The following is a 20587-nucleotide window of genomic DNA, read 5'->3' as shown; positions in this document are numbered from 1 at the left end:
AAGGGAGCTTCTCTGTGAGCTGCTGGTGCCCTTTGGTCATCGTTCTAAGCTTGAAGGGTCTCAAAATCTCCTCTGTTTACAATCCCCATGATCCTAGACTGGGCAGGATCATCTCCCTGGACCTCCTCTGCTTCCAGAGACATGGGCTGGGGACCCATCCTGAGTTGGCAGGGCCCTGATTTTCTCTTCTGCAGTCTAGGGCTAGGCTTTGTGTCGCCCAGACCCCTGAGCCATCACAGCAGGGCAAGGGTCAGACCTCAGTGCCCTGTGTGTGGACCCATCCATCTGCTAGCCAGGCCACTGTTCCCTCCTAAAGGAACCATCCCACTTTGGACACATCAGCCCCTGAGCACAGATCCTGCCTGTGGTCCCCCAACTTGGGTGATACTAAGAGAGCCTGGCTAGCTAACCTTCCGGGTGGGTTGGAGGAATGGCCATTAACGCACAATGGCATCTTTGTCCTGGGGTCTCAGATTGTTGGCGTCTGCACCGAGGAGCTCCACGCAGCCCAGCAGTGGAATGGGCAGGGCATCCTCGAGCTGCTGCGGACGGTACCCATGTGAGTACATCCCTGCACTATGAGATGGGGGCGGGGTCCCCGGGCCTGGGCTTGGGAACTCCTCCTTCTCTCCACATGTGTGCGCCCCCTTACATTGCTGCTCAGCCTCTGGGTTTTCAGACTGGGGCTTCCTGATCACTCTCCCTGACTGTCTCTGGCCACTAACCAATCCCCTGTGTTCTGGGCCGGGGGCAGCAAACAGGGCAGGCTGTAGACCTAGCCCATCAGCCCCAGACCCTCAGTTACCATCCTGTCCCCTTTCCTTGTCCACAGCGCTGGCGGCCCCTGGCTGATAACTGACATGAGGAGGGGAGAGACCATATTTGAGATCGATCCACACCTGCAAGTATGTCTTGAGTGAGGAAAACCTTTCTAGCACACTGTGCCTAGGCTTCTTCCAAATAACACTGGCTTTCATCCTGGGAAAACGGAGGAGCTTTATTTGTGAGTGAGTAGAAATATGGCATGATTTGGAATTTGTCCTCTGAATTCTGCAGAGCACATAAGGGAGCAGAGATTTCAGGCCAGGAAAACTTGTCTTAGACATATGTTTTTTTGCATTTTAAAAGGATTGATTTTATTGAATGCAAATTATACATCAATAAACCTGACCAAAAAATCGGATCACTAGCAAGGAAAGAAAATCAGTATAGTGGATATTTCTTGCCCAGTACTCATCCTGCCATGTTCCCCTTCTTAGAAGAACACAGAGTTTCTTTCAAGAAGCCACCCCACTGCCACCGCCACCCTGTAACAGTAGAACAGGTGATAGTGACCCCACAGCCCAGCTGCAGCGGGGAGCGCTGATTGGTCTAATGATTCCATCCCCCTTTTAGATACATTTTTCATCTTGGGTAGTCGGACACCGAGCTCCTCCCCTGGCTAGGTTGGCATCCCTTCATATATAAAAGGAAGTCTCTGTACACACAGGCCTGCAGTTCTCACTCACCGTGGCCCACCTGTACAGAGTGTCAGTGTTGTCTTTGGGTTTTTTAGAAGTAGCACTCTGTTTGTATGAAGGTGAATTTTGAAAGCCACGTAGAGCATAACTTCCTTTCTTATTGGCAGCTCCTGAAGCAGGAACCGCAGACAGCTAATAATGTGCCTGGCATGTGCCTGCCTCCTTCTCCTTTGCCCCTGCCCATTGTGGGTCATTGCCATCTCTGAACATTTTATGCCTCTGTAAAAATCTGGTAGGCCACAGGCTGCTGCCAGGAGTTACATGTCCTTTAGGAAGGGTGGGAGGTGGCCGGGAGAGGTAGCAGGCGGACATGTAGCCAGCAGTCCCTGGGCTGTTTACTGCAGACCTGGGAGTTCTTGGGCAGAAGGCCTACTCATGCACAGATGATGCTCCTCTGTTTTCCTAGTGCCTTGAACACTGCAGCTTTCCAGTTGCTGCCAGGATATCCTCTGTTATCTCTACTTTAAACTTGGTTTCTTTGTAGCTTCTGCTTATGCAAGAACCAGGAACCACGAAGGCTATGTTTCCCTAAGCCCTTGTTCTGCAGCCACACTGGGATCCAGCACGGGGCACCATGGGCTGTTGTTTGGCCCCTGTCCTAGGTGCCAAGTGCTAAGAAAGCACCTGATCCTTTAAGCTACTAGGGTAAGCTGCCCATCCTTTCTCTGCATGCTGAGAACAGTTCTCCCTAGTCTTCAGGCGCCCCTGAGGCCAGCCAGCAGGACCCAGATCGCCTAGTGTTCTTTAAAAGCAAGCAGGGGGGGCTTCCCTGGTGGCTCAGTGGTTAAGAATCCACCTGCCAATGCAGGGACACAGGTTCGAGCCCTGGTCCGGAAAGATCCCACATGCCGCGGAGCAGCTAAGCCCGTGCGCCACAACTACTGAGCCTGCGCTCTGGAGCCCATGAGCAACAACTGCTGAGCCCGTGTGCTGCAACTACTGAAGGCCACGCGCCTAGAGCCCGTGCTCCGCAACAAGAGAAGCCACCGCAATGAGAAGCCTGTACACCGCAATGAAGAGTAGCCCCCGCTCGCCGCAACTAGAGAAAGCCTGCACGCACCAACGATGACCCAACACAGCCAAAAATAAATAAATAAATAAATTTATAAAGAGAAGGATTATATTTTTTAAAAAGAAGCAAGCAGGGGCACCTTGGTGAGAAAGTCCAGCTTCCTTTCCTGGGGCTCTGTGCACCCAGTGGGAGCTCCTATGTGCTCGCTTGTGTCTCTGGGTCCTGCTTGCAGGCCGTTTGTTTCAGAGCTGCTCCTGGTCCTTTGCTCCAAGCTCTACCACTAGCCAGCTATGTGCGTGGACAAGTCTCTGAACTCCTCTGCGTCTTCACCCTTTCTTGTTTACTCATAAATTAAGTGGGCTGAGCTTGCTGAGCCAAGAGGTGTCCTGAGCTCCTTGCTTAGGTGAGGCGCCTCAGGGTGGCCAGTGGAGAGGGAAAAGCATAGACTCCACCCCAAGCAAACTAGGGCTCACGCACCCCTGGTTAGAGCACAGAGAGCCACTCCCTGTCATCAGCCTCTCACGCCTCTGCTCAGAATCCCCAGCTTTGCCTAGGCTGCTGGTAGCACTGGAGAGGAGGAGAATGGGATTGATGGGAAGGAGGCATCGGGCCAGGGCCACCTGCTGACTGGTCTAAAAAAATAAGGACCCTCTGTAAGCTTACCTTGTGCTTCCCTGGTTGGGCTCCCTGGCCGAGCAGCAGGCCTGTTTGGAGCCTGTGGAGCCATGGGGAGAAGGTCCCCCAGACAGGGAGGAACAGACTTACTGGAGTACTAACTCAGGAGCTCTATTTGGCCTACATGACTGTTTATGAACAAGGTTGCGGGAGCCTCCCAGATGACCTTTCATCCAAAGCCCAACATCACAACTTGTTTTACCAGAAATCCCAGGTGTTTGTGTTTAGCTCTTCCTTGAGGCCATTTGGACTCAGAAGTGTCAAGGCCTGTGCGAAGGCAGGGCCTCTGGTGGGGTCTAAAGATGGTCACCGCCCTCCAGGCCCCCGTTTCAGTCTAAGAAATGGAAAAGAATCTCCATCCAGAATTCTTGGCCAAACAAGTCAGCAATGCAGCAAGGGGAAGTCCGGCCCTTCTGCTCTCTGGGGACTCTTCCCTGTGTGACCACACCCTCTGCTGTTGGAAGAGAAAACTGCAGGTATGGAGTCGGAGAAATTGGGCTGAGTCCCCGCCTCTCCCGCCTGTGGCCGGCTTCCACTCTGGCCTCTGGAGCAGCGACCAGGTGATCAGTGAGGAGAGGAAGGACTGTGTCTTTCCTCAGGAGGGTGGTTCCTGGCTCTGCCACATCAGCTCCACGGGCCAGCACAGGGTGGGCAGAGTCAGAGCTCTGAAGCGGGTAATGACAGTCACTTTACTGGAAGGCTGATGGGAGAGGAGACGCTTCCCTTGGGATTTTCATTCTTCCCGGCTCCCCTAATTCCTGGTTCCCCTGGAGGAGACCCATGGCTGGCAGAGACCGCCACGCGTTAGTAACCAGGGCAGAATAAGGTCAGAGACCCTGCTCTTCTGGCACCTGTCCTGTGCTCAGCTCTTACCAGGGCTCAGTAAACATGGGAAAGGTGGTGGTGACCTTGGGCCACCGGTTCGCTGAAGGAACTCCGGCTCTTTGGCTCTTTCCAAGCAGGAGAGAGTTGACAAAGGCATTGAGACGGACGGGTCCAACCTGAGTGGTGTCAGCGCCAAGTGTGCCTGGGATGACCTGAGCCGGCCCCCCGAGGACGACGAGGACAGCCGGAGCATTTGCATCGGCACTCAGCCCCGGCGGCTCTCTGGCAAAGGTGGGAGCCGTCGCCTTCCCTTTCCCCAGGCCGGTTTCGGTATTTCCTGGCAGGATTTAAACAGCAAGTGAGGTCTTCAGCAGGGTGGAATGAAGGGAGCTTTCCTGACCCGTTTCTCCTGTGTTTCCGGTGTGTATTTCAGATTGCACTTCCAGCAGTGACCATTGTGTTTTAGATTTGCCCCTTGCTATCTGAGGTCAGGGAGGTGAGTGGAAGCCCTAGAACAGTTACAGGAAACAGCCATAGTCCACCCAAGTGCAAGAGAACAAGCATCGGCCACCCACAGAATTGACACAGGGCCCAGCTCTAGCCTGAAAGCCATGCCAGACCTGAGGATCACTCTGGCCTTGGGCCCTTCCAGGCCTCAAACAAGAGAAGCCTGAGTGTGAGGCCAGTTTGCGCACTTCCCCACCCCACTCTCTTGCAGATATAATGGAAGGGGCATAGGCAGGGCACCCTTACCTGCTGCATTTTGTCGGGGGGCCTTGGGGAAGGAGGATATGGCTCCCCTGTTGGAAGCTCACCATGCTGGTCTTGGTTAGTGAAACAGTTGTGGGTTTTGTTTGTTTGTTTGTTTTGTTTGCGTTACGCGGGCCTCTCACTGTTGTGGCCTCTCCTGCTGCGGAGCACAGGCTCCGGACACGCAGGCCCAGCAGCCATGGCTCACGGGCCCAGCCGCTCCGCGGCATGTAGGATCCTCCCGGACCGGGGCACGAACCCGTGTCCCCTGCATCGGCAGGTGGACTCTCAACCACTGCGCCACCAGGGAAGCCCACAGTTGTGGTTTTTAAGAAAGGGCATCCCTAACTAACTCCAAAAGAAAAGCAGCCATTTACACAGACGTGATTACAGCTGCTTTTTCTACTTCCTTTTTCAATTCTTCCACCTTTTCTTACCTTTCGAAGAGTAAGATACCTAGAATCCTGAATAAAATACCAGCGCATGTGACCGCACTTATAAAAGGTTTTCTTTCCATAAAAAACAACTTAAACCCCTAGTGCAAATATCTGACCCCTTTCTTTCCTTCCTGCTTATTCTAATGATATGCCAAGCCCTGGGGAGATTCTGAGAGAGTGTACAGTTATTAGAATCATTCAGTTGCTTTTGACAAAAGAGCTAATTTAAGGAGGGATTCACAGTTTTGTCCAAAATTTCAACCATCATTGGCTATTTTTTTAAAAATTGTAAAAGTAAGATCCATGCCACTATAACAAGTCAAACACTAGAAAAGTTAATAATCACCTCCATCCTCTAACCCCACCCTTTAACCAACAAACGTTAATTTGCTTTTTTGTGTGTGTTTGCAGTTTGCAGAAGTAAATCTTAGACGAAAATCTCAATATAGGGGACCAGACTAGTAAGCTTCACCCCAAAGACCAGAAAAGCACCTTGCAAAGAAATAATTCAACCAGGGGACTCCTTTGTCACCTCCTGGCCCTTGGCAGACCCGTGAAGAGGCAGGGTTCCCTGGGATAGTACCAAGGTGGGGAGATGACTCAGTGTCCCACTGACCCGGCCCGAGGGGAAGGGGTGGCAGGGCCAGATACCAGCTAACCACCCAGAACCCAGGAACTTGTGTAAGGGACGCCTGCTCATTCATGGCAGAGCACTCGCAGCCCTTACTGGCATCCATTAAGTGGGTAGAATCCCTGGGTGGTCTTGGGCAGTGGCTGTCTTGTGAGTCACTGTCGAGCCATGTTAGGGGTAAGCCTAGGGCCTGTGACACAGGATGGGAAAGGACAGTGGAGGAGAGCCCTGCCTTGGAGAGTGCCCTTCTGCAGTCCAGAGGCCATTCCTTGTCTTCTACAAGAATGGTGCTCTTCAGACCAGAAGTTTCCAGAGCACACGATGCCTCGTCTGCCCTGTGTCCTCATGCTGCACTCAGATCGTACAGCTGATGCCTAGAGTGGCCTCAAGACCAGCCTTCTTGTGGGCCTTTCCCCAGCACATCAGCAGAGCCGGGGTCCAAGGACAGGGATGGGGATGCCGGGGGCCCAGAGGACCATCAGGTAACTTAATGGTGTCATTGCAGACACGGAGCAGATCCGGGAGACCTTGAGGAGAGGACTTGAGATCAACAGCAAACCCGTCCTTCCGCCAATCAACCCCCAGCGGCAGAACGGCCTCACCCACGACCGGGCCCCGTAAGTGCCCTGCCCACAGAGGGGTTAGTCTAGCTTCCTGACAGCAGTGTACTGGGACTGGGACAAGGGGGCAGTTTTGTCCTTCAGGGCCTGTCCCTGTGGCTTGCATGAGAGAGAACAATGCCCAGAGGCCTTGCTGGATGGACTCAGGGTCTCTGGGCACACAGATCTGTGGGTTGTAAGGGCCTCAGAGGGGACGCAGCGGACCAGAAATATAAACAACAGTAAATATTTACATAGGCTGTGTGAGCAGATGGGAGGCCAAGTTGGGGCAAAATCTGACTTGGGGCCTCCCAGCCTTGTGGGAGCCCATTGTGCTGAGCACGATTCCCCTCCTTATCTCAGCCTCGGCCAGAGTTGCCCTTCCTTCCTTCCTGGAGCCTGGTCTCCGGCTGATAGCTGCAACCCCAGGGGCCTCCCTGTCTGGCCAGCCCCGGACTGGACGCCTGCTGCTGAGGCCCTTCTTCCTGCCTCCCTTCCATGGGGCCCAGGGAAGGGAAGTCCTCTGCAGGCCTCTGCTGTCTGTCCAAGAGCCCCTATAGCTCTTAGGAGAGACTGTGACCACCCCAGAGGTCAGATCCACTTCCTGCTGACCTCTCTTCCTCTGATGGGGGCGAATGGTGGGCAGAGCTGGAGCTGGGCACCCCCCTCTGCCCTTAGTCCCAGGGCAACTCTAGGGAATAGCTTCTGGCAGGGGATGCCTGGGAGCTGGCAGCCCAGAGCAGGAACCCTGCCTGCCAGAGAGGAAGTTGCTGTGCCCTAGGCTAACAGGGAGGAGGCGGACCACTCCTGCAAGACCAGGGTGATCCATCCTTCTTCTAAGAAGTCTTTATTACACACTTGCTGTGTGGCAGGCTCAGGACCCAGAGGGCCATCTGGGGTGTAGGCTCTTTTGGGGGCACATGAACTGAAACAGTTAATTAATTGGCATGATTCTGGCTGTGGATGTAATTTGTTGGCAATAGTTCCTTTGAATTCTAGCTCCAGTTGCTCATCCACGATCCCCAGAAATGGTAATGATCTAATGTGCTACACAGAGGGTCAAGTCAGCGTGATCTGGAGTAGTTAGGGAGGGCTTCTTGGAGGAGGAAGGACGTGAGATGGGCCTTGAAGGAGCCCTGGAATTTTAACAAGCAGGTGAAGAAGCTGACAGGGATGGAACAGGGGAGGCCTGGCTGGTTAAAGTCGAAGCTGTAACCTGGGAGCAGATTGTGGAGTAGGGAGAGTTACTCTGGCTGCCCAAGGTGGCCCACCTGAAGAATCTGCCATCCAGAAGCCATGAGAGTAGAGCTCTTTTGCAAGAGCCTGGAGAAGCCTCCACTGCCACCTCCAAGCAGCTTTCAACTCCAGCCAGTGGATTTCTACAGCCAGCCGCCTTGAAGGAGCTGGCTTAAGGCACCATCTTCCCCTGGCAGGAGCAGATGGCCAGGCTGAGTCGTGGGGCATCTGGAAACTCTCCACCTGTGAGTCTGGACCCTGTCCCAGGGCCATACTCCTTCGCATGCCCTGAGCTTGGCCTCTTCCTCTGGGCCCCGTTGGCACTGATGGGAGGTCGGGAGGTAACTGAAGGCTTAAAGGCTCAAGCAGATTGCCCCATAACTTGTGACAGTCTCAGTCCAGGTGGCCCTTCCACCTCCAAAGGTCTGGGTTTCTGGGCAGAAGGGCAGGGGCTCCTGTGGAGGCAGCCCACTTGCCCCTACTGTACATCTGGGACAAGTCTGAGATCTCACTCCCAGTCGAGGGCGTACTTCCAGCTGCTGCACCCCCAGACATTGTAAGGTGCACAGAGTTCCTGGATGCAGACATCCAGCCCAGACTCAGCCTACTGGGCAGTGGGGCATCGGATCTGGTCCAAGGGCTATCTGTAGGCACAGGGCAGAGGCTACAGCCTCCACTCTTTGACCTGAGTTGGCTGAGCTACAGAGAGATGGATGGGAATAGATCAGAGGTGCAGCCATCTGGGGTCACCTCCCTTCCCTGCAGCTCAAGGACCAGTCGTGTCTCCAAGGTGCTGGAATCTGCAGTCTGAAGGGAATCGGAATGTCTCCTCTAAGGTTGTCAGTGCTGGTTACCAGTTTGTTAGCAGTTGGTTGAGAAATGGTTCCTCCTTTGCCAAGAACATTTTCCAACCCTCCCTCAAGTCTCCAGCTCCCTGTCACCTCAGGATCGATGACGGCGGCCTCAGTTCAGATTAGCATGCACAACTGTAATATCTGTGCTGCCCACCCTGGGACCTGACCCGGTTTCAGATAAACCACATGGATTGTGACTGAGAAAGCCGACCCAAAATGTGCTGGCACTAGTGTTTGCTCCTCTCCCTGTGGGGGAGTGACCGGCATGGGCCCTATTGTGTCTTCGTGTCCGATTTCCTTTAGTCAGGCTTTCTGGGCTGGGGCTCTGATGCATAGTCTTATGGGCCTGAGCGTGGTTTGAGAAGGCTGTGGAGATAGAGCAGAGGTTCAGGAGAGCCGATGGAGCCTGGGTATTAGCAGCTGGGCTCTGGCCTACCTGAGGGAATCAGGCACTTGATCTTTTCCCACCTTAATGGCGACTAACACTGATCAGGTGCAAGTGCCAGGTAATGTTCCAAGTGCTTTATACCATCCTCATAGTCCCTCTGTGAAGTAGATAATCTTATTATCCCCCTTTTATAGATGAGGAAACTGAGTGAGGTACAGAGAGGCTAATAAGTAACTTGGCCAAGGTGAGAAAAGGGTGGCACGTAGGCCAGTCCCTCAGCCATTAACATGGTGTGGTCCTCCTTACTCCATTCTCAGGGACCGCGTGAGGGACACCCCAGACTGCGTCTCTCACCCTCATAGGTGGACCTCCTCTAACTAGTCAGAGCATGAGTAGAGACTGCTCCGTTGGCACCGAGGACAAGGCTAAAGCCCCATGTTAGAAGCTTACTGTTTGTATTTAACTCTAGGGAAGACATGCCGCCAGGCTCAGTGCTTCCAAATCCCAGAGATAACAAGATGTGTCATAATTGTCTCATTTATACCAGATTACTTTTTAACACAAAGCCTTGTTTTCTTCATGTTCAGAAACAAAATCAACCGTATATCTCTGGCCCCTGCACCACTTCAGGGCTAGGGGATTTCTTTCTTTTTTTCTTGAGGCCTCACTTCCTGCTTCCCAGAAAGGCAGGGCCCTCTGGGTAACTGCTCCTCTCCCACTCCCCCGCCAACCCTCCTCCCACCGCCTTCCCGGAAGGGGAGTCCTTGGCCCTCTTTGGGGCTTCTTCCAGCGTTTCACAACCCCTGCATTCCAGCCGTGAAATTTGTATCTGGTTTTTCCCAAGATGATCAGTTGAGAAAAGCCTCCTTCGGCTTGCTGGCGCCTCCCTTCCCACGGCCTGCCCACGTGAGTTTGGGAAGCAACTCCTTTGTGCCACTGAGGGGAGCCCGGCTTAAGGACTGTGCCTGCCAACATTTATAAGGACCTGGGTCGAGGGAGAAAAAGTCACTGGCATCCTCTGTCTGAGGTTACCTGGTTAGACATGGACTGTTCTGTGGAGTCTGGCCTTTGCTTCCCAGCCTCCCCACAGTGACCCTGCGGATGTGCATGGTCAGGTGCATTGTGTGGGGAGGTTTGCATTTCTGTAAACTTGCTCTGATGCTGGGAACCTGCATCAGTGTACCAGGACCTCCTCCTCCTGCCAGTGTGTCACTGATAGAGGTTGGGGGACCTTTAGGGAGCTCTGTGGGTCACATAACCCCCCAGAGAGGGGCAGGGCCCATGCATGTGTGTGCACATGTGTTGGGGGGGAAGGTTCCTGGCTGTGGGAGAGACACTTTGTAGTTGAGGCACCTTTAAAAAGCAAACTAACCGTCATCGCTGAGCTAAGTTTCTCAGTCTTCTGGAATTGCACCAGCAGCTTTTAAGGCTTTTTTTTTTTTTTTTTTGCTTGTTGCCTTAATTTTCTGGAAAATTAAGGTTTTGTAGCATGATTTCTCCTGTTGTGACATTTTCAGCTGCACCCTTCCCCCAACATGCACACAAAACACACGTATATTTCTCTCCACTTTTATGAGTGTCTCTGCTCCAATCTGTTTAGCCTTTTGGATGGGTAGCCATGCTGCCTCTGTTCCCATCTTGAATAGCTTGTGACCTGGCCAAAGAGTCATCCTTTAGAGAAAATTGTGTTTTGTTTTGCTCAGCCTATGAGACCCATGAAGATTAATTAGAAGAAGAAAATATCTCGTTTGCATCCAGTGAATTGGGTGAAGGAAGGTGAGTTTCCATCTGGGAAAACAGCTGGGCTATTGCCATCACTTCCTGCATGCAGGGCAGTCTTGGGTAACCCTGCTCAGAGGGCTCTATCATGTCAGTGCAGTGGCCTGCCTGGAGCCCGAGTGTGTCATGTTGGCGCCCCTCACCACTCCCACGCTGGGGAAGTACGGTTGTTTTCACTGGAGAGAAAACCCAGGAAGAAACAGCCCTGCTCTCAGGGCCCCAGCCAGGCCCCACAGGCTGATGGGAGGAAGGGCCCAGGCCTCTGTGATCCACATTTGTCTTGCTAAGTGCCTGCCTTTATGTGCCTTTCTCAGAAATACACATCTGAAAGGGCAGAACAAGGGCTCCACAGCAGTCCTGCCTGGGTGAATTTCTGTTTGAACTCCATTCTCTGCTCTACTTCCCCAAAGAGGTGAAGCAGTGGCCATCGTTAACACCCCAGCCTCAGAGTTCATGGCTGGCACATTGAATTCTCAATCCAAACTGCATCTCTCTTCCTCAAGTTGCACAATCAGGAGTATTTTTATCACCCATCCTTGATCCTCAGTGTCACCCAACACTTCAGTAGTGAGTCACTTTTCCAGGGAAGGGAAAAGGAAGGCTCAAAGGTGAGAGCTGGAGAGAGGAAATGACTCAGTGTCTCAGAAACCAGAAAGCCAAGGGCTCTGGCTAGAGCAGGCTCATTCAGGAGAGCAGGGGTCCTAGTCTCCCACCTGAGTCAGACCACAAGCCTGCGGGGGGCGGTCCCTGGTGCCCAAAGGAGTTAATAGTTGATGAAGGAATCCACCAACCTTAACACAAGTTTTCCTCACTCTGTCTTCTTCAACCACACTCCGTCCCACTGTTCTATCATCACGTTCCATCCTTGGAATATTCACAGTGAAAACACTGAGTTTCATCATTTGGTTGTTGGTGTTTACCAATAACCTTTTAAGGCCTTTTACTCCGTGTGTCATCCTCATCAGAGAATTTTTCCAAGTTCAGATGGTAGCAGTAACTGTGGAGGTGAGCTGGTGCCCTTACCCACACCCACACCCTGTCCCAGTCCTGCCCTGAAGGGAAACCTGCAAGTGGTTCTTTCTCTGGAAAGTTCAGAGCTTTCGTCAGCAACCTGAAAGCAAAAGGAATAACCTCCCAGGCTAGCGGCAGAAGCCAGAGGTTGAGCTGGGCTCAGCAGGCCAAACCCACTTCACTTCTGAATAGTTGCCAACCCGGGTGCCCTGGTTCCTGCTCCCGGGCGTCCCCAAGGAAAAGGCCCCAAGTCGTGTGGCCAGTGCAGACGTCATCACTGTCACAGGACCGGGATTGTGGCTAAAAGGAGTCTCGGTGGTTGGGCTCCTCTCCTCTCCACACCTGCTGCCATTGATAGAATGTGACCAATACCCTGAGGCTAAAACGGAAAAATTAAGACTCTTCAGTCTGTAGAGACCAGGGTGGAGAGGAAACATGGATGCGGTTCTGTCAATCTGTGAAGCGTGGGTAGGGTGAACAGGGGCCTGTACTATAAACTGTGCAGCACTAGAAATCAGGAGTCTGTCCTGACACTGGAAAGAGAAGGCGTCTTAGGATATGTAAAAAGTCCCCTTAAACAGTGGGAAGTGTAAATATAGGATGTGTTACATAGACAGGTAGTAAAAAAGAAAGACATAGAAAGATTTAGATCAATTGCTGAATTACTGAGGCGTGCCTCTGAGCCATCCACAAACCACTCCTCAGTGCTCCCAATACAGGAAGAATCCTGGGCTGGACAGCTTCTGTGACCAAGCAGGCAGGTTTGTTTGTTTGTTTGTTTTTATTTTTTTGGCCGCGCGGCATGCAGGATCTTAGCTGCCCAACCAGGGATCGAACCTGTGTCCCCTGCAGTAGAAGCGCGGAGTCTTAATCACTGGACCACCAGGGAAGTCCCAAGCAAGCAGTTTTTATTAAGTATCGCCATGTGCCAGGCCCTGTGTTTTGGGCTATTTTTGTCCCCATTTTACAAACAAGAACACGGAGGCTTAGGTAGATTGTATAACTTATTTTGGGTCAATGAGCCAAGATTAATAAAGTTCAGAGCCAAAATTTGAACCTTGGGTTGTTTGAATCCAGATCCAGACCTCTTCACCACTGGGTACTGCCTGTAAAAGAAGATAAAAGTGGAGGAGTTGCCTGCCAATTCACAGGAAAAAGTAACTGGAAAGAAGGCCTTGGAAGTCTCTATACCAGTGCACAGAGTAAAGCTGGTGTTTTAATTTGCCTGAAAACCCCTGAGGGTGGCAGGTCAGAGAGAAGCATACTAAAAAAGTGAAATCTGCTAGAGGATATGCTCCATCGAAATGAGTGAGGAAGACATACGGGGAGCAGGAAATAGGATCCAACATGAGAAAGAGGCGAGAGGAATCACCAGTGTGAAGGTAAGGGGTGATCCCATGACGACAGTTGTGCCTCAAGAACGGAAGGCAGACAGTTCAGACTAGAGTCGTTTGGAAGGATCCTCTGGAGAAATGTCTTTTTTTTTTTTAAATGATATTTAATTTATTATTTATTTTGGGCTGTGTTGGGTCTTCATTGCTGCGAACGTGCTTTCTCTAGTTGCGGCGAGCGGAGGCTACTCTTTTTTTTAATAAATAAATAAATTTATTTATTTATTTATTTATTTACTTACTTATGGCTGTGTTGGGTCTTCGTTGCTGCGTGCAGGCTTTCTCTAGTTGCGGCGAGTGGGGACTACTCTTTGTTGCGCTGCTCAGGCTTCTTGTTGTGGTGGCTTCTCTTGTGGAGCATCGGCTCTAGACGCGCGGGCTTCAGTAGTTGTGGCACGTGGGCTCAGTAGTTGTGACTCGTGGGCTCTAGAGCGCAGGCTCAGTAGTTGAGGCGCACGGGCTTAGTTGCTCTGCGGCCTGTGGGACCTTCCCGGACCAGGGCTCAAACCCATCTCCTCTGCATTGGCAGGCAGATTCTTAACCACTGCACCACCAAGGAAGCCCTTGGAGAAGTGTCTGTAAAAAGATAAAATTGAGGGACTTCCCTGGTGGCACAGTGGTTGAGAATCCGCCTGCCAATGCAGGGGACACGGGTTCGAGCCCTGGTCCGGGAAGATCTCACATGCTGTGGAGCAACTAAGCCCGTGCGCCACAAGTACTGAGCCTGCACTCTAGAGCCCGCGAGCCACTACTCCTGAGCCCGTGTGCTGCCACTACTGAAGCCCACATGCCTAGATCCTTTGCTCTGCAACAAGAGAAGCCACCGCAATGAGAAGCCCACGCACCCCAACAAAGAGTAGACCCTGCTCGCCGCAACTAGACAAAGCCCGCGCGCAACAACGGAGACCCAACGCAGACAAAAATAAACAAATTAATTAATTAATTTTTTAAAAAGAAGATAAAATTGATAAATATTTGCTCTATTTGAAAGTCTTGGGAGAATCTGTAGGCCATTGGTCGTTAGTTTAGGATTGAATTAGCAATAAACACCTAGAAAACCAATACGGTTATTAAATACAAGGAAAATAGAAAATCACACTAGGGATTTCCCTGGTGGTCCAGTGGTTAAGAATCCGCCTTCCAATGCAGGGGATGCAGGTTTGATCCCTGGTTGGGGAACTAGGATCCCACATGCCACAGGGGAACTAAGCCCACACACCGCAACTACTGAGCCCGCGTGCTCTGGAGCCCACGCACCACAACTAGAGAGAAACCTGCATGCCACAATGAAAGATCCCGCGTGCTGCAACTAAGACCCGATGCAGCCAAAAACAAAATAAATAAATAAATTTTAAAAATCACACTAGAAAGGAAAAGTAATCATATTATACTACATGACTCAGTTGTAAATAGCATTAGTATAATAACGTAAACACTTAATACTGAGCTAAGCAAACTTACAATATAGTTATCTTGGGAAGGTGGGAGGGTGGGATGGAAGGGAGCTAAAAGCTCGTCTTCTGTAGCAGCAAGTCAATAGATAAAGCCTGAAAAGGGAATACCAGGAAGTAGAAAGAAAGTATATTAGAGGTATTGAGGAAAATACCAAAAGAATCAGCTAACAGAGATGACGGTGGTTGTCTCCGAGGAGTGGGGAGTGGGAAGACTGCTGACTATTGTAATGAACCTTATAGAACTATTTGGCTCTTTCAACTTAAAAAAAAGAATAGTAAAAAAAGTCAAAGAAGTGATATTGTAGGAGCTGTTACAGCTTGCCCTGCACAGTGAAAAGAAAGAATGACACAAAATTCCAGGTAAAAATCACAAAATTGGCCCCAAGGTAAGCCCTGGTCACTCAGAAGAACTTCAGCTTCCCAGCATCGGGCTGAGAGCTGAAGGTGAGCATCGTATAAGTGTCTGACAGGCCTCCTGAGAGCATCTGTCTTTGGGTGAAGGAAATGACGAGGCGCCTTGGCTGTGCACCGGACTCTGACTGGCAAGGAAGCTGATGCAGTGGGAGTGACAGGGCCTTGGGAAAAAGCGCTTGGGCAGAGCAGGGTTCAGGAGTGAAAACCCTGGGCCTTGTCAGAGCACTGCCTGACCAGTGGTCCCCAGAGGGAGGGTCCCCACAGCCTTTTAGGGGGGTCGGTTGGGGATTAAGTGAAAAGGGGTTCCTGTGGCTAAGGTTGGAAGAGACTGGCTTACACAAAATGAAACCGGTTCCTTTGCCCTCTGTAGTCCTCCTCAGTCTTCGAAATGCCAACATTTTATGAATCTTTAATCTGAGATGCAGTGTATTGCATCCAGCCTTTGCCACATCTGCTCTTCTAGAAGCTTCTCTTAAATTAAAATTCCATCAAATATCCTTTGGGGAGCCCTGCCGTGGCTTCTAGGAAGTAATTCTTTTAAGAGTTCAGGGGAAAAAAAAAAATAGATGTGTCTTCATGGCCTTTGAAACCCCAGAAGGAAAGACCACTCAGAGGGATGGGAGGCTCTTAAGGAAAAATATTGTGGTTACACTTTAGCTGGCGTCAGGAAGACCTGGGGATTTTGTCTCAGCCCTTTATTTGCCCATTGTGTGATCTTGGACTAGTTATTTAAGTATCTGAGTTTCAGTTTCTTCATCTGTAAAATGGGAAAAATAATACCTATTTATAGGGTTGTTATAGAAATGAAAGGAATAAAGTATATAAAGGGTTTAGCATAGGACCTGGCATCATAGTGTGCACTCAGTTAAAGGTACCCCTTAATACTATTATTGCAGAAAGTCCCCTGAAAACTAAAAAGAGGTGTAATACCTCCGGGGACGAGTAGAGATATGTAGAGAATTCTTTACATAACTCAGAATATTTTTGAAGAATTTGAACAAAAGCTGGAGAGAGAAGTATGTTATACCAACAGACACTTTAAGGAACAGGATCAAGAAAAGCTGAAACTCAAGAAAAATTAAGTCTTGCAAAAAAGGGCTATGATTAGCAAAAAGGACTTTGTTTTTCATAGTTCTGTTTGGAACAAGAAGAAGAAAACCTAGGCCCCATTGTTTGGACAGAGTAATGTTAATCAGAGGCAGAGAGGCAGCAAAAATTTCCTCTACTTCTATTGTGCTTCCATCTCAAAAAGAATGGTTATTAGACTAGGAAGAGTCATACGGGCATCGATAAGAGGATTGAAGCCATGATTTCAGATCTCCTGGTCCACATGTATTGCACCCCAGAATACCAGTCAAATTGGCAGATGAGATTCAGGAAGCTGTTGTCAGTAATCTCTGAGGGAATGGGAGAGAGGTGTTGACAGACTGAAAGCACTCAAAAATTTCAAGATGCAAAAAGCATCTTGCACTCTCTAGACTAGTGAGCTTGGTGTCAACTCACAGGGAAAACTCTGGGCTAGATTATTCAGCGAGTAGGCTGTGAACACTCTCTAAGGAAAATCAGTGAGGCCTGAGAGACAGCATGCATTCACAAAGAGTCAGACCTGTCAGACCATCCTCACTGCCTTTTAACCTATTTCTATTTGGTAGATAAAGGAAGTGCTGTAGACCTTGTATAGGTGGGGGTTAGCAAGATGTTTTGAGAGTGTCTTCTGACATCACTGCTGGCAAGACAGAGAAATGTCTATACAGAGCATCCAGGAGGGTGAGGGGCTTAGTGATGGAATGGTTGGGTTGATTATAATCAGTTGGATGAGCATACCCAAAGAGTGATGATGTCAGTCTGTCAGCTTGTCTGCCTGGCCCTGTCCTATTCACTATTTAATCAAAGCCTGGGATGAGAACATCGATGGCAAGTTTATCAGTTTTGTCAGTGATGTGAAGTCAGGGGGGAGTGCCAATATGATGGGTGCCAGAGTCAGGTTTCAGAAATATCCAGACTGCTTGACACCCTAGCCAGATAATGCAGATTTCTGTTCTAAGCTCCAAATCATCTAGAGTACATACAAGCTAGGGGGGAAGAGGTCTAAGCTCAGTCCATGGGAGAAAGCCTGAGGGAGATGTTGTTGACAGAGGGAGTGTGGTATAAGTTGGTAGTATGCTGAGGTTACAAAGAATAGACAATTTGATGACAGTTTTAATAGAAATAAAGTATCCCAAACAAGAAAGCTCACAGTCCTTCTGTGATCTGCTGGTTAAACCACATACTGTATTTATTTCCACACATGACACTTCACTTCTGGACATGACACTCGGGCTTTGACAAGCTAGAGTGAATCCAAGGGAGAGTGACTTGGATGAATGGAAGATTTCAGGACCTTATCTTAAGAATATAGTTGAAAGTTGGGGCTACAAATACTGGAAAAGAGAAACTCCTCTTGGTCTGTGAGCAGCCTCGGGGATTTACAAGGCTGTCATGGAGGATGGATTAAACTAATTCTCGGCGACTTGAGGACCAGTAGATGAGAATTGCAGGAAGGCTGATTGTGCTCATTGTGTAGGAAGGCGGTCCTGCCAGCATGTCTCTCAGCAGAACAAAGGCCTCAAGGGGTTTTGCTGGCCTGTAGTTGGGCCTTCCCAGAACACCAGCGGTTGCCCAGGGCCCACAGTGGCTGCTGCCCCATCTCAGAAGTCCCCTCTTCCAAGCCCAGGGCAAGAACCTTTGCTCAGAATGGGGGACTGACTTGGCCAGAGGCAGTTGGATTCTGGGCCCAGGGTAAAGGCAAATAAGTCTCTATTAAGCTATCAGCATTCCTGCGCGAGCAGCAGATAGAGTTCTAGAGGCAGCCAGCTAACATTTTGAGCACCTATTATATCCCAGGCACTGTTTGATGCTCCACCTGGGTCATCTCATTTAATCCTTATAAGGAAAGGGTATTGTTATTCTTCCCGTCGAGAGGACAGTGAAGCTTAGAGAGAGGCTAAGTTATCTGCCCAAGGTCATATGGGACTCAAACCCCAAACCTATGTTGTTAGCCATTCTGCCTCCCAGAGCATCCTTCATCCCCTGGCCCCATCTTCCTAGCAGCCCCCAGCAGTTATGGGCCTCCATGCCTCCCTAGGAGCCATTCTCCCTTCCAGCCCTCAAGCTCTGCCTTCCCCTCTGCTAGGAACTCAGGGAGAAAACAGCCCAGCTGAAAAATTAGGCCACGCTGGCGAGCACACTACTTATTTTTTTATGACTAAGATTAAGCTGACAACCATGCAAAACATTGCAAACCTGTGTCGGCTGCAGATTTAATACCTCACCCAGCCCACACAAATAATTCATGCTTCTGCATCGATGTCCAGAAAAAACAAATCAGCAAAAAGCTGGGCTCCTGCGTGTGTGTATGTGGAGCAGCCGCGTTTCCATTGAAGCAGCATGCCGGAAATACCCAAGCTCCAGGACTGCAGATCTAGCGTTTTGCAATTTTTTTTTTCTCTTAAAAGATTAAAGTACGTTTTCAAATGATTGAAGGTTGGTGGGAGGTGTAAATGTGGGCACTTGTCACATTAATTCTTCAGATGATTAAGTTCTTTTCCATTTCTTTAAAGCTGTTTGCACTTGGGTTTGATGTCCTCGTTCTGGGTGAGTGTGTTGTAGCAGTTACCAAGGTGACTTTAGCTGACTTTCAACAATTTATTTTTCCCTCCAGCTTGAGACATCTCTAGCCCTGTGTGCTGTTGATTCTGCTCTCCCAACCCCCCTGCTCCCACCCCCAGTTGCTATTCATCAGCATTTCTGCCTGTGTCAGAGAGGCCCACCGGCCCGGAGGCCCCACCTGGCAGCCAGACCTTTGGGGATGGTGGTGTGTCTCAGAGGTAGCACAGGGAAGTGATGGTGAGAGTCACACCCTGGCTTTTCCTCTTAAACTCACTCTGTGACTGTAGGCTTATCACCTCACTTCTCTGAGCCGCGGGTTTCCTGACCTGTACAAGAAGCATTAACTATAGAGGAATCTACCTGGTGTAGAGTCCTTGCTGTGACGGCTCAGTGAGTGAATCTATGGACTCCTTACACTGGAGGAGAGTAAGGGCTCACCAAAGAAGGCTGCTGTCTTTCTTGAGTCCTGCTTTTGTCCGAGCCCCGAGGGTGGTGTTTGGTGTTGCCCTCCTCAGAAGGGAGGCGTAGCAGCCCGGGTGTAAGGGGAAGAGAGCTGGTCAGAGGTCCTAGGCTCCCACGATGGCCTGCCACAGCCCAGCTCTGTGGCCTTGGGCACATTACCGGCTCTCTTTTGTAAAGGAAAGAGGTAGATTAAACAACCTCAGAGTTTCCTTCCAGCCCTGAAATTCTGTGACCCTCTTGGCCAGCATGTCTGTCTCCTTCACAGGTCTTGTGAAAGGATTTGTCAAAGGAGACACTAGGGCAAAGGGCAGTTTCAGAATTGGCTTTGGAAACCAGAGGAAGGGACCACTTTGTGAAAGATCAGTCACATGTCACATCTGAGGGTGGATCCACCCAGCTGGTGGGAATGGCCCCCGTTACCTCGGGAGCTTTATAAACCACTGCCTCAGCAGGGCCCTGTGCTGTCTGATGTCACCCTCCATTCTGCCTGCTGACCTCACATCCTCCTCCCTCTGGGGAGGTGCTCTGAGTGTTGGGGTGCCTCATTGGGCCACAGGCCCCAGCGCTCAGCCCCCCAGTGTGTAAGGAGGTTGGGCCCCCACTGGCTGTGTGACTGTCAAGCCCAGATCAAGCCCAGACATCCTGGGTGGCTATTGCTGCTTCAACGGTAAATAACTAAAGCTTCTCACCCAGTATTTTGTTCACTTGGGGAATTGTTCTGAGATTCACAGTCCAAACCAGGATCTGGCCTTTTGAATGAGATCAGTGGGTAACCCTCACTTCTGGCTGAGGCAGACTTGAGAGGTTGTCAGTGGGGGCAGCTGAATTTGAAAGAGCAAATCTTAGATTGCAAAGGGACCCCGTGGCCCAGCTGTGGAGCAAGCTGTGGGTGGGAAGCAGGACAGGAGGGAGCGTGAGGCAGCAGTGACAGTTCGCCATGGCTGGCACCACAATCAGGAGGAATCTGGTACAGGGTTCCTGGGGCCTCGTAGCCCAGCAGGGTGGTGGCCCGGTCATGCTGCCCAGCCAAGCTCACTGATCTGACTCCTGAGAGCCTGGTTTCCACCCCTCGATGAGGACTGTGTCATTTCCTGTTGGATGAAGGATGTGTATGTCACGGCAGCTGCTGGCCATTAGCAGGAGTGTGCATGCTCTGAGCCTGCTCTGATGTCAGCCTTTTCAGGGTCAGCAGGAAGGAAGCTCTCGGAGCCATGTCTTCTGGCACTGTAGCACCCCAGCCTTGGAGAACTTGGGATCTGAGGCTCTAGGGCAGGGGAAGAAGGGCTCCCAGAAGCCCCTGCTGCTATCTTAGGGAAGAACAAGCCACTGTGACATAAGCTTTTATACAGTGTTGGCCAAAGATGAGGCTTCAGAGCCAGACCTACCTGCGACCAAATCCCAGCTCCACAGTCCCCACTGTGCGACCTGGACAAATTAGGTCACCTCCCTGATCCCCGGCTCCTTATCTGTAAAAGGGCCATAATAATAGTGCCCACCTCAC

The 20587-nt window shown here is 50.7% G+C and overlaps 1 protein-coding gene across 1 annotated transcript in view; it reads left to right on the top strand.

Annotated features, from left to right (window-relative positions):
- Window positions 1–316: 316 nt before the first annotated feature.
- The window catches only part of SUFU (SUFU negative regulator of hedgehog signaling), a gene marked incomplete at its 5' end in the record, with an annotated part of 39820 nt that continues 19549 nt past the window's right edge, over window positions 317–20587 (top strand). Inside the window, 4 exons of the mRNA XM_028484803.2 lie at window positions 317–559; window positions 833–905; window positions 4170–4323; window positions 6356–6467. Of these exons, the coding sequence (XP_028340604.1) occupies window positions 317–559; window positions 833–905; window positions 4170–4323; window positions 6356–6467 (582 nt within the window). The remainder of the gene's footprint in view (window positions 560–832; window positions 906–4169; window positions 4324–6355; window positions 6468–20587) is intronic.

This window comes from Physeter macrocephalus, unplaced genomic scaffold (assembly GCF_002837175.3).
Source record: "Physeter macrocephalus isolate SW-GA unplaced genomic scaffold, ASM283717v5 random_239, whole genome shotgun sequence".
Lineage (NCBI taxonomy): Eukaryota > Metazoa > Chordata > Mammalia > Artiodactyla > Physeteridae > Physeter > Physeter macrocephalus.
Note: the sequence above shows the minus strand (reverse complement) of the source record. Positions and strands in the feature narration are given on the sequence as shown.